At 43.5% G+C, this 14,123-nt stretch overlaps 1 protein-coding gene across 12 annotated transcripts in view; it reads left to right on the top strand.

Moving 5' to 3' along the window:
* The window catches only part of OBSCN (obscurin, cytoskeletal calmodulin and titin-interacting RhoGEF), a 324,327-nt gene that overhangs the window by 26,893 nt on the left and 283,311 nt on the right, over window positions 1-14,123 (top strand). For all 12 annotated transcript variants that reach the window (XM_031960192.1, XM_031960208.1, XM_031960173.1 and 9 more), the window contains exons 3-8: window positions 2,185-2,454; window positions 2,569-2,829; window positions 4,396-4,701; window positions 5,781-6,047; window positions 6,992-7,267; window positions 9,507-9,779. In XM_031960192.1, coding sequence (XP_031816052.1) covers window positions 2,185-2,454; window positions 2,569-2,829; window positions 4,396-4,701; window positions 5,781-6,047; window positions 6,992-7,267; window positions 9,507-9,779 — 1,653 coding nt within the window. The remainder of the gene's footprint in view (window positions 1-2,184; window positions 2,455-2,568; window positions 2,830-4,395; window positions 4,702-5,780; window positions 6,048-6,991; window positions 7,268-9,506; window positions 9,780-14,123) is intronic.

Here is a 14,123-nt window from a genome sequence, read left to right as displayed (position 1 = left end):
ATATTTTTAGTCATCCAGCATTTAGTAGGAAAGGATAAAAAATAAAATGGTGGGGTGGGGGAAGAATCATTCCAACAATTGGGGTGTCTCAAAGTAGAATGGGCTGCTTCTGGAGGTAGGGAGTTTGTTCCCCACTTGTGGAAGTCTTTAGGTGGGGGTGGACAATCACTTGGTAGGGATATTGCAGAATGGATTATTGTGTCATTAAGGATTGGACTGGATGACTTCCCAGGTTTCTGCAAGCCCTGAGATACTCTGAGGGCCTGAACTGCGGTGGCATTTGTGGGTGTGGTGCCAGGAATTGAGAGCGATCCTTCGAAGTCATTTGGGACACGGTGCCCTTTGGGGCACAAGGGAAGAAAATCTAAAGGTCATTCAATTGAGAATGGATTTTTCCTTCTCTTTTAAATTCTCCTTAAAATCAATTTCCCTTCACCAGAAAGCTTTCATGGACTCCTAAATGCACCAAGCACCAGTCACACCATTCACTCTAGCTTTCCCCTCCAGACTCTAGGCATTTCTCCCCTACTTATTATCTTCCCTGTTTCATAATCTGTATGACTTTCTCTCTTATATTTCCTTAGTTTCTTAGGCTTTAAGCATCCCTCCCTCTCTTTCTTTGCCCTAGTCCCAACATCTCCCCTCCCCTCCCGTTTTTAGTCTATCTTTAGTCTGTCTCTAACTGGGTGGGCCTCTCTCTTATCTCTTCTTGGCTCTGGGCATCTCTCTCTTATCACCTCCTTCTTTCCCTTTATACTCCCCTCTGTCTCTCAGGACCTGAGAACTTCTCTCAGCGTCTACCTCTGCCTCTATTCCTTCTCCACTTTCTAGCCACTCACATCCCCTTTCGGTTTCTGAGTATCTCCAACATAACTTTCCCAGCTCTCACTCTGAATGTGCATCTGTTTCCTGGATATTCGGTTTTGAGCATCTCTCACTTCCCATCTCCCTATTTTTCTCTGTCTCCCTTCTCCAGTGTCTTCAGACTCAGATTTCTCTCTTCCTCTAATCTCTCCTGTCTCTAACTAAAGGAGTCCCCTCCCCCCCCCAATTTCTCTCCTTTCAGGCTCAGGACATCCATCACTCACCATCCATTTTTATCCTCCCAGACTTCCCCTATTGTCTCTCTTACTCTAGACGCCTTCGTCTTTGATGCTCTCTTCTCTTTTCCTGTCTTCCACTTTTCACAGGGGGCGATGTTCTCCCCCATTTTTTGAGGCTCTTGTCATCTCTCTCACTGTCCATCCCCCAGGGTCTCCCCTCCCTCACTTTAGTCACTAGATACTTTTTCCCTATTTCACTCTGCATATGTGAGATTCCTGACACTGGGGGTGAACTGAACAGAGTAACTCCCCAAATACCATCGTTAGCTGAGTTTAGCAATAATGATTCACGTCTGAGAGAGAGAGAGAGAGAGAGAGAGAGAGAGAGAGAGAGAGAGAGAGAGAGAGAGAGAGAGAGAGAGAGAGAGAGAGAGAGAGAGAGAGAGAGAGAGAGAGAGAGAGAGAGAGAGAGAGAGAAAGAGAGAGAGAGAGAGAGAGAGAGAGAATATCATAGAACTAGCTGGAAGGAGCCATAGAGGTCAGCTAATTTAACCTATTTTATTTAGCATAGCACGAAACTGAGGTTGCCCATGGAATATTCTGTATCTTTTTTCCTGTCTCAAATGAAAAAATAGGACAATAACAACACCTATCTCCCATGTTTGTTATACAGATAAAATTAAATATTTGTAAAGCATTTAGCACAATGTCTGGCATATAGTAGGCCCTTAATAAATCCTTCCTCCCTCCCTCCTTCCCTCCTCTTATCTCTTTTCCTCCCTTTTCCTTTCTCTCTCTTTTTTCCTTTCTTTTTTCTCTCCCCTCCTTCCCCTTCCTTTCCTCCCTTTCCCTTCCCTCCCCTCCTCTCCTCCTTTCTTCTCTGCTCTCCTCCCCTCCCCTCCCCTCTCCTCTCCTTTCTTTTCCTTTCTTCTTTGTCTTTTCAGTTCTGGGGATTCTTCTCAATCATCTGTCTTTTTCTCCATTCTGACTTTACTGACTCCCCAAGCTTCATCACACCCCTCCCCTGCCCTCATTTTGTGTCTCTTCCCCCATCTCTCCCAAGCTGTCAGTTTCCAGGCATCCCCCTGCTTCCTTTGCAGTCTCAGTCTGAAGCTCTGCCTCCGTGTCCTCTTTTCCCCAGAGCCCATTGTGCCCTTCAAGAAGAAGCTGCATGACCTGGAGGTCCGGGAGAAGGAGTCTGCCATGTTCCAGTGCGAGGTGCCCCTGCCGGCCACGGAGGCTTCTTGGTATAAGGAGGAGACCATACTGCGGCAGAGCCACAAGTATCACATCGAGGAGGAGGGCACGTGGCGCCGGCTGACTGTGCAGAACGTCACCACGGACGATGACGCCGTGTACATCTGTGAGATGAAGGAGGGCAGTAGGACCATTGCTGAGCTTTCTGTCCAAGGCAGGTCCCCTCGGGCTGGGGCAGGGGCCGGGGCTGCACTGGGGCCTCCCAGAGAGTGGGCAGCCGGCTTATCAGAACACCCCTCCTCTCCCTAATCCCCTTCTCTCCCTCCAGGCAACATCACCAAGAAGCTCCCAAGGAAGACCATGGTGCTGAGCGGGGACACAGCCATCTTCTGCGTGGAGCTGGCAGACCCGGCTGAGCCCATCCAATGGCTGAGGAACCAGGAGGAGGTCAAGGCTGGGGACCGCATGACCATCACTTCCACAGGCACCTGCCACACCCTGACCATCAAACAGTGCCGCCAGGAGGACGCTGGGGAGGTCGCCTTCCTGGCTGGCGAGTGCAGGACCTCCACCCAGTTCCTTGTGTCCGGTGAGACCTGCAGCAAGGACCTCAGATAGGGGCGGGGAGAGTTGAATCCGGGCGTGGTCTGGGTGGTGGTGGGGAGCTGACTCCCCAGGCCACAGAACAGATCCTGAAGCCAAAGGGAAAAACTCAGGGCTCAGGTTTAGTTCTTGGGGATCATCTGCAGTGTTAGGTTTTTCTGGACACTGATCCCAGAATCCCGCTCTGGATTTGGAGAAGGAAAGACTGAGTTCAAACAGAATCCTGGCTATTTGCAATCTGGCAAGCCTGGATGAGTGACTCTTGGCTTCAGTTTCTCCATATGAGATGTGAGGGGTTTGGATTCAATGGGCTTTAAGGTCACCTTCAGTCCTTGATGACTGAGTGGCACATTGGAAGAACTCTGGCTTGGGAGAAGAGCCTTGCTTTCCATATCTGTAAAATCAGCTCCGAAACTATAATCTTCCATCCGATCCCAGGTCCTACAATCCCACAGCTCCCATCTTTCATCTTCTCTGCTCTTGCTTAGGACAGACAGGATCAGTCCCATGCATTGACGACTAGACCTGGCCATCTACCTGGTGTGATGTGGGGCCTCCCACCCCAACCTAACAACCCTGTTACCAAGGGGTTACCTCCCAACAGGCCTGTGAAGGAGTCAGACATATTTTACAGATATGGAATCAAGCTCAGAAACTGACTCAGTCAGAGGCACATTGCTGTCAGACCTGAGATTTAAACCCTTCTCAAGGGGACAAGCACTGTACTATATTATATATTATTGTATTCCTACTGTACTATGTTGCCTCCCTAGAGCTCTACACTGGCTCCACATGGTTCTTGATGCGACCATTTTGGTTTGGGGCCACGACATTGGTCTCTCCATGTTCCCTTTGGGAATGAGCATATATTAGACTCATTCCCACTAAAATTTTAGGTACTGCTCAGTAGGACAGCATGAGAGTATCAGGGGGATCGTTCAATTTAATGGAAAAGGCAGAAATGTGGGAATAAGGATACTGTGTTTGATCTCAATTTCTTATAACCTTGGGCTTTTACATGGGATTCAGTCTTCTTTGTCTATAAAATGAACAAAGCTTATCATATAGGAGGAAGGTTTGTCATATAGAAGAGGAAACAGATTCATTCTGTGTGGCCACAGGACAGAAGTAGGACTGAGGAGTGGACATCATAAAGAGAAGAATTTGGGGTTAATAGCAGAACTTTTTAATTGTGAGATCAATTCAACAGTGCAATGAGCTGGCTGTTTTAGGAGGTAGTAAACTCCCTATCCATGGAGGTATTCACATACAAACTGGAGGCCCTTTGGGGAAGCTATAGAGAAGATTCTGCTCAGGAGTGGTTTAAGTCTGGTGGTTGGTGGTTGGATCTCCTACTTTGAGACCCTTGGATTCTTCTTTCCATTTCATCCATTAAACATCCCATGGGAATTCCTAAACTGTAAGAAGGGCCCCCTTGTCTCAGTCTCTGGAGCTGATGTGGGAGGGAGTGGGCTGGGGGCTTCCCAGAAGTGACTATGCTTTACACATTTCCTTTCTTTCCTTGTTTGTATGTGGGTGCTCCTCCCTCTAGCTCCCAGGAAGCCTCCTCCACAAGCCCCCTCCGAACCCGTGGTGAAGGCCAAAACAGACAGCTCTGTGACACTTGGCTGGTCCCCACCACAGCTAGATCGGCCTATTGGCATTGATGGCTACCTGGTGGAGAAGAGGAGGCTGGGCAGCCAGCGGTGGACTCGGTGCCATGAGGCAGAGAGAGTCTCCACACTCGAAGTGACTGTGAGTGGTCTGCTCGAGGCTGGAGCCTATCAGTTCCGAGTGGCGGCCGTCAACAGCTTTGGCCAGGGCCCCTACCTTGAGTTTCCAGGAACCATCCACCTGGGTAAGAGAGTGTGGTAGTCCATCATGAGGGGTGCTGGGGGGGAGAAGGGGAGAGGGACAGAGGAACAAAAAGAACATTAAACTTGGAGGCTTGAGCTTCTGGCTCTGTGACCCTGGGCAAGGCGCTTCTGTTAAATGGGGATAATAATCCCTAGCCTGCCTATCCCACAGAATTGTCATGATGAACTTGCCTTGTAAGCCTTATAGAGGCTAAGAGATGGGAGATGGGATTTTTGTTCCTTTCTTCCACCTCTCTACAACCTCAAGTAACATCATACCAAATGCCCCCAAGCCCCCACAACTTCTTCTCACTCACTCCTTTGGCAGCCTGGATATTTGTCAGGTACCCTGGAGCAAAGGCAATCCTACTTTCTCTCTGAGCTGAGATAGGAGGACAAGGGGGGCCTTCTCCATCAGGGGAGCCAGAGGCTGGAGATTGTGCCTAGTCCTAAAGGGGATAAAGAAGAGAGCCCCAATTGAGGTTCTCCCTGTGTTGTAGAGGGTGACTTTAGCCTTCTGAGGGCAATTAGAGAGGCTCGCTTCTTTTAGATTGGGGTTCTTAGCATTTATTACGTCCTAATCCCCTGTGACTGTCTGGTAAAACGTGAGGATGCCTTCTCAGAATCACATCTTATTGCTTATATTGAGAATGGAAGGAAATGCTAAATTCTTATTTAGGGGGCAGTAATTAAGTAAAGAGAGACTTTGTTTCCTATCCAAGTTCACAGGCCCCTTGAATTTATTCACGGACCCTTTGGGAGGCATGATCTACAAGTTATAACCTCTGTTGAAATCTTATTGTGGATGTTCAATAAATAATTAATTCTGTTGATTGTTAAGAATGGAACCTTGCTTTTTGTAGGTGGGGGTCATAGTGGCTTGGATCCAGGTTTTGAAGGTTGGGAAAGGATGTAAATTAGCTGAGATTAGGTAGGAAGAGCAGGATGGGTATGGAGGAGTGAGTCTTACTCAAGAGGACCATTGGTTCTCTGCTTTCCCTGTGTCACCTTTTTGTCCACAGTACCCCAGATTTGGGGTCCTCCCCAGGATTGACCTATGGTCCCTCTCATTTCCCCTCAGAACCCCAACTGGCTGTCAAGACACCCCTTCGAGCTGTTGAAGCAATAGCTGGTGGGGAAGTGACTTTCACTGTGGACCTCACCGTGGCATCTTCTGGTGAATGGTTCTTGGATGGGCAAGCCCTGCCAGTTAGTGACATATATGTGATTCGTTGCAAAGGCACCCAACACTCCCTAACTATCAGTCCTGTTCCTGCCAACTTGGATGGCGCTCAACTCAAATTTGTGGCCAATGGCATAGAGAGCAGTATCCGGATGGAGGTCAAAGGTAGGACTCAAGCTTCCTTCCCAACTCACAGACATACCTGACCTCAGGGAGATTTGCTAGCCAGGGCCTGTGGATTCCTTTTCTTGAACCTCCACTGGGACCTTAGGATCTTCCTGTATCCATTCATTCAAAAGTATTTAAGTGCCTCTTGTGTGCAGACTACAGCTCTGGATGAATAAGGGCATACAGTGCTGTAGTGGAAAGGCCCTTGCATTTGGAATCAGAGGACCTTCTTTGAATTCTTGTTTTAAACTCTTGAGGTTCAGTTTCCCATCTGTAAAATGGGAGTAAAAGTATTTTATTCCACAGACCCTCTGAAGAAAGCATTTTATTAATCTCAAAACAGTTTATAAATGTGAGCTATCACCAGATAGACTTTATCACTTGAGAGACTTTAAAGTTGACAAAATTGAAACTGAGACATGAGGGAGAGGAAATGATGAAAGATATTTCTTATGCATAGGTGTAATGCTCAACTGTGTGAAAATGACCAAAAACTGGCTTTAGTTCAAATCTAATAGATTAAATTTAATTGGGAGAAGTCTCTTACACTTTGAATAGCTGGCTTCACAAGTACAAGATGAGGGTGTTATAGCTAGAAAGCAGTTTGTCTTAAATCCTCCCTCCTTCCTTTTTTTCCTTCCTCCCCCTCTTCCTCACTTCCTCCTTTCCTTCTCTCCTTTCTTTTCTTTCCTTTTCCTCCTTCCCTCCCTTGCTTCATTTCTTCTTACCTGCCTCCTTTCCCCCTTCTTTTCTCCCTCTCCCTTTCCCCTCCCCTTCCTCTTGCCTTTCCCCCGTCCCTCTCCTTCCCCTGTCCCTCTCCCCTTCCCCTTTCCCTCTCCCCTTCCCTTCTTCCCTGACCATCCCCTCCCAACTCTGCCCATGCCCGGCCGCCCCCCCATTCCTAACTCTGCCCATCTTTCGTCTCCCCCGCGGTGTTGCAGCCGCGCCGGTGCGCATCACCAACAAGTCTGCGGCCGTGCAGAAGATCTCGGCCCGACTGCACGAGGAGGCCCGGCTCTTGGCCGAGCTCTCGGACCAGGCTGCGGCCGTGACGTGGCTGAAGGACGGCCGGGCCCTGCCCAGCGGGCCCAAGTACGAGCTCCAGGCCTCCGAGAAGCGGCGGGTGCTGCGGGTGCGAGACGTGGCCAGGGACGACGCCGGCCTCTACGAGTGTCTCAGTCCCGGGGATCGCATCGCCTACCAGCTCTCCGTGCAAGGTGCGCGCGGGGCGGGACGGGCACCGGCTCCGGGATCGCCTCTGAGGTGCGGGCTCCCGCCCTCACCCCCCTCCCCATTTGTGGGAGATCGAGTTTTCCAAGTGGACTCACAGTTGTTTAGGGTGAGAGAGCGCTCCGGACTTGGAGTCGGGAGCCTTGGGTTCGAATCCCAGGTGGGAGACCTTTTTGTAGTGAACGAGGTATTGGTTTTAGGCAAGTTTCTCATCCTTTCTGGACCTCAGTTTTCTCCTCTATAAAATGGGGTTAATAATCCTACGTCATATAATGGGGAGGATTTTATAATAACAATAGCTAACATTTAAATAGCACTTGGTAGGTGCCAAGCATTGACATTTATTATCTTATTTGATCTTCCCCACAAAGCTGGGAGGTCGGTGCTATTATGATCTCCATTTTTACAAATGAGGAAACTGAGGCAAACCACATCAGTCAGATAGTAAGTATCTGAGGCCAGATTCTGGGGCTTGCTGACCCCGGGCTCCCTGCTCAGTCCACTGCCCTGTCTAGCAATCCATGGATTTATTAGAATCAAAGAAAACAAACAAACATGGTGGCCTATATTTGGAGCACAACCCTGATCAGAAGTAATTATATTGATTAAATTGATATCCACTTAAAGAGAGAAATGTCCAAACTGACAGTCTCCTCATGTCCTCAGCCATCCCTTGAATACAGATCATTTTGAAGTCATGTTTTATAGGATTCTTTGAGAAAGAAAATTTCTCCATTGAGCTTGAGCAAGAATTCAGAGTTTGGAAAAAAGCTCCGGGAATAGTTGACTTCATCAAACAGCATAATCTCTTAAAATGGCCAGTCATCCTAGAGAATCATTTTCTAAACCATCCATTTAGGTCAACACTGAAGGCAATGACTAAGATACTTCCTGTTCTAAGCCTAATCTTTTGCAGAAATTCCTATAAGAAAGTCGTAAGCTTATTGGGGGCAGGAAGGTAGCAGGAGTGGAGGTGGGGTGGTAGAGATGGGTAGTGAAGGGCATTATTTCCAAGAAGAATTGGATATAACTGAACATCTCTAGTGGATTTAGACAGGAGAAATACTTGCTTCTCAGTATTTTTGTTGAGAGGCTGTAATATGCTCACACAAGAAAAAGTGACTGAAAAGATACACTATGATATTTTACTTAAGTGGAAATAGTTGCAAAATTAGTTTAATTGAGCATATGGATGCTTAATAATTAACTTCATTCAAAAATAATAATAAGAAGAAAGGAGTGGAATTTTTGTTGCCTGTCAGTCAATAATGTGAGCCAGCTGCTAAAAATAGGATTGAGATCTTAGGCTACTATGGCAGCAGCATCATGTCCAGAGCAGAAGGTGGACTGAAAGACCACCTTCAAATCTGGGAGCCACCTTTTCAGAAGTACATTGAGAGAGCAGAACATGTCCAGAGAAGGGCAACCAGGATAGTAAAGGGGTCTTTCTTATCATTTTGCTTTTTTAAAATTATTATTATAGCTTTTTATTTACAAGATATATGCATAGGTAATTTTTCAGCAAATCCTTTTGTTCCAACTTTTTCCCTCCTTCCCCCCACCCCTTCCTCCAGATGGCAGGTTGACCAATACATGTTAAATATTTTAAAGTATAAGTTAAATACAATATATGTATACATGTCCAAACAGTTATTTTAGTAAAGGGGTCTTAAGCCATATCATATGTTTTGGTTGAAAAAGCAAAGGATATTTAGCCTGGGAGAGGGGAGACTTTGATGGGACATGATTGCTGTCTTCAAGCAGTTGCAGGATTTATCTTAAGGATTTTATCTTAAAATTTATCTTATTAATCTTATCTTTAATCCTTAAAGACAAAGGATTTATCTTTATCTCTTATCTGTCTAAGAGAGAGTAGATTGTTCTGCTGGGTCCCACAAAACAGAATTAGGAGCAATGAAGATGTTACAAAAGCAAATTTCCAACTCAGAATAAGAAAACTTTTAAACAGTTGTTCTATGAGTATGGAAGCACAAGAGATTGCTGCTTTGGGGGAGACTTGAAAGCAAGATTTTGGGCAATCAAGATAAATGAGAAATGCTTCTAACTAATGAGACCATCATTTGTAGTGACTAATCTGCCTGTATCTTTATTTATTTATATTTATATTTCTCTATTTTATTTATCTTTTATATTTATTTACATTTATCTAATATTATCTAATTTCAATTTCTCAGGACACTTACCTTGTTGACCATATGGTTTCAGATCTCGTCCATTTCCTACACAAAGATGTAGCAGGAGGCTATGTGGAAGCTGTGTTGGGGGGCCAGGCCCAGTTTGAATGTGAGACATCAGAGGCCCATGTAAGAGTGTGTTGGTATAAGGATGGCACTGAACTCAGTCGTTCCCAGCGCCTCTCCCAAGAAGACAAGGGAACAAAACACCGGCTGGTGGTGGGCATGGTCACCAGGCAGGATGAAGGCACATATGCTTGCAGAGTTGGTGAAGACACATTAGAATTCAAGCTCAAGGTGTCTGGTGAGTAGTGGAAAAGGAAGGAACAATCTGGGTGAGAGAGCGGGCCCTGAGTATTGCATGCAAGTAGTTATTATAATAGTGCATTAGAAGCTGGCTCATAGAAAAGAGTCCCATTGTCTTTGGTCTTCCTTTCCCTTCCTTTTTCTATTCTTAACTCTTCTCTTCTGCTTTAATTTTCTGCCAGTGTTTTCCTCTGTTTCTCCTACTTCTGTTCTCTTTCTTCCTTTTCTTTCTAGTTCTTGTTCACAGATTCTTATTTTTTAGTATATCCCATTCTGGTGCTTACTATCATTACCACCATCACTACTCCCGCCATCATCACTATCACTACCATCAGCATCCACCTCCTAGAAGTCTTTTAAAATCTTGTAATATGGCACTAAAATAGGCATGATAAAGAGAGCCAAACACAGAGCCTGCCCTTATCCTAGGAGGACTCAAAATTTGAGTAGACCTACTGATTTGGGTATGTTGGGGATCACAGAATTTGAATAATCACTTAATTTTATTTTTAATGGTATTTTATTTTTCCAAATACATGCAAAAAGTTTTCAACATTCACCTTTGCAAAATCTTGTGTTTCAATTTTTTCTCCCTCTCTTTCTCTCTTCCCAATCTGACATAAGTTAAACAAATCACTTAATTTTATAAACTTAGCTCTCAAGAATATTTTATCTCAGACATACTTTTGCTAGTATTTTTGGTATACTGCTATCACAGAACCAGTTATGTCATTATTATCCAACTAGCCATGATTATACTATAAATAGTTGCCTTTCTGATCTGATCTGATTTTGTTATAAAAATAAAACGCCTCTTCCTTATTAATTTGGTTAACTTGGGGAACCCCTGATCAGTAGATTACTATTTTATGTAATGGGGTGGTTATGAATAGAACTTCTGATCAATTAATTACATGCCCCATTCTTCTTGGGGAGATTATAGAGTCTGAAACTTTGTCAGAAAGGGGTACCCCTCATGGAGTTGTCTAATTGTAATAAAACTGTAAGTCCTGATTGGTTCCTTAAAGTCCCTTTATCTTTTTTTTTTTTAAGGTGTCTTGTTTTTATTGTACTGGTACATACTTAGTTCAAGAAAATCAAAGAATAAATCAACAAGACATACCTTAGAAAACATTGCTCAACAGGAACCAAACTTAGCTCTTAAGGCACCCATTTGCAAACATGTTCTTTTTATCATGATATGTAGTTTTCAGTGGTATGCATGTCCCAGATCTAATATTTAAATAAATTTTATTATAATACTCAAATGAGACAATAGTTTTTATATAAATTCTGTTATTTAAAATTACTTTTCCAATGCAAATCATTTTCCTTGTAGTGCAAGTACATAATTAACTGCTTATATAGAAACGATTTTATTTAGAAATTATGTTAACCATATGCAAGAGGTAGCAGACATCTTAGTTTCAGTAAAAGTTCTTGGAGTTCCTTTATCATGGTGTTTCTGTTGAAGTATGAGCGTGGACTTTCAATTGAGTTGTAAAAGGCTCAGTCTCTTTTTAGAGTCCTTTACTTCTGAGATTCTTTGCCAGGCTATTCTCTTCCTTGGATTTCCAACAAGGTGAAGAGAGGGTTGGAGTTTATGGCTTCCAGCAAGGATTCAGAGCCCCATATCCAGCTCCAGGAGAGGTGGCTCTTTCTGACAAAAATATCATATATCCTGAAACTTCCCTAATCACCACCCTGCAATGTTAAAACAGCAAAGTCTAACAATGGTACAGAAAATATAATTTAAATAAACATACCCATGGAGCAAGATTTAAAGAAATCAAACTCAAGTTGATAAAGCCATGATTCAGTGCTTTTTCCCTCATTATTCTTTAAACAGAACAGTTTAATTTTACCCTGATTCTTCTCTCTCCCTATTCCTCCAGGTTTCAGTAAAATGTTTCTTTCTATCTCAACCAAAATGCTGACTATGCTTGGGATTTAGAGTTAAAATACTTCTAAACTTTTTCCTAGCTACCATGATGCAACAACTCAATTGGGTAAATAGATCTGTTGTCACTCTAAAAGAATTGCAAATGTCAGCCACAAGAATTCCAAGGTAGTTAGATAGCTTAGTTGAGTGGGTGCTAGGAGCTGGCTGACACTAGCTAGGTGTGTGAGACCCCTTAGCAAATCCCTTCATTTCTTCCTTAGTTTTCTTCATGTCTATAATGGGGATAATATTCCCATGGTTTTTGTGAGGATCCATTGAGATAATATTTGTCAAGTGCTTTTCAAACCTTAAAGCTTTATACACATTTTTAGCTACTATATTTATACAGTTAATTAATAAACTATCCTGGAAATTACTTTTGTAATTTCTGTGGGCTCTCCTGTTCTCTCTTCTCCCTTGCTTCTCTCCCCACAAATGATTAAATCTGTATTCTGTGTTAGTTTTCTATCTGACAAGTTTCTCTGCCAGGTGACTTTTTTTCCCAAAAAGGGGAAAGTAATTTTATTCAATTTAATAATTAATTTGAAAATTAAATTTGAAAAAAAATTATTCATTTAAAGGAAGGAGAAATCGTCCCATTTTTCAATGGCAATCTAACTGCTATTTCTGCTATTTCATGGAATAATCTCTCTCCCACACAGAATTTGGAGAGTTTCAGAAGCTTGAATTTTGATCCCAAATTGCTTTTCAGAAAGAAAAAATCAACTAGAAACCAAATCCAATATAAAACTTGAGCAGAATCTTAAATACACAGAAAGGGCTTTTAAACATGGGATGCCATTTCCCATCCTCCTCCCCCACTGAAGGCAATATTGACAGCTCTCTCAGGCCCTCAGAGTGGGCCACCAGGGCTCCTGGTTCTTAATTCCTCAGTCTCCCAGACCCAAGACTGCAACTTCCAGCTCATCCACCTTCTTTATAGTCAGCTCTGTTTTTTGGTCCATCCCACCTGTTACTTTGTGTCATCAAAAGTCTTTTCCCAGGACAGCTGAGAAGGCTCTAGAGGGAATAAGAAAAGAGAAACCATTAGAAACATGATCCTATCAGCTGACTGACCTGTCACCTTGGAGCCAGGCTTGGGGGTGGATTGGAAGGTTGGGAGGGTAGGATTGAAATAGAAGGAACTTGACAGGATTGTTTTTTTTAAAGGTAAATGGAGAGCAGCTGTTTTCAATCTCCATGGGAGTCTCAACAAAGAGAAAAAGGGTTTAGGATACAGCATAAAAGACTGAGGTTAGACTTGACTTGAAAAAGGGCTTCCTGGTGGAGGAGATTTTTAAGGAGAAGTGGAGATGATGGAGGAAGGCTGTCAGAGAATTTTCACTGGAGATGAAATAGACAATCAGCTTTCTCATTCTCCATCAGAATATGTTGATTGATTAAATATATTATTATTGACATAGAGGCAAGAGGATGAGCTAGGTGACCTTAGGAGGTTTCTTCTAGTAAGGGTGATGATGGATTGGATGATCCATTTAAAAGAAGACTCAGTTCTCTTGCCTTGTCTGGCTCTGGTTTAATTATTTCTATTCAGTTTGACACACGATAAATGTTTATATAAAGAGCACTGTGACATATATTGGGCAAGCAGCAAGTGCTGAAATAAAAAAGCAAATAATCCCTGACCTGATGGAGCTTGTAGTCTAAGGGGAGGTAAGGATACGACATATATGCAAGTAAGGATGGTTCGAGACAAGGTAGACTAGGAAAAATACAGAACTGACAGAATCAGAATTCCAAAAGATTAAAACAGGCTGGAATGATGACCTCAATCTGATGAAATGAAAAATGACTGGAATAAATGCAAAGTTCTTCACCCAGGGTCCAAAAAGTCACTTGGATCAGTACAGAATGATAGAAATATGGTTAAAAAGTGGTTTAAAAGAAAAAGACTCGAGTGTCTGAATGATCAGCAAGCATGATATGATGTGATATGACATGGCATAATATAATGCAATATAATATAATGTAACATAATATGATATGAGATGACATATCATATCGTACCATAACATAGACTCAGTACTCAAGTGAGTGTGAGACATCAGCTAAATAGCAAATGTTATCTTGGCCTGCATTGACATAAGGCCATGGGATCATAGATTTAGAATTGGGAAGGACCTTTGAGTTATTGATAACAACAAACTCCAGATCAAAAGTTCTATCCATTACACTCCTTGGTCCCCATCACTGGGGTCTATGTCAAAGATGATTCACAACTGAACAGGAAAAGTCTCCCAGTCAAATAGACTTCCCTTTTTTTGCTTCGAGGCAATTAGGGTTGAGTGACTTGATCAGAGTCACACAGCTGTTAAATATCTGAGGTTGAGTTTGAACCCTGGTCCTCCTGACTCCAGGGCTGGTGCTCGATCTTTTGCA

Source organism: Sarcophilus harrisii, chromosome 1, assembly GCF_902635505.1.
Source record: "Sarcophilus harrisii chromosome 1, mSarHar1.11, whole genome shotgun sequence".
Taxonomy (NCBI): domain Eukaryota; kingdom Metazoa; phylum Chordata; class Mammalia; order Dasyuromorphia; family Dasyuridae; genus Sarcophilus; species Sarcophilus harrisii.
Note: the sequence above shows the minus strand (reverse complement) of the source record. Positions and strands in the feature narration are given on the sequence as shown.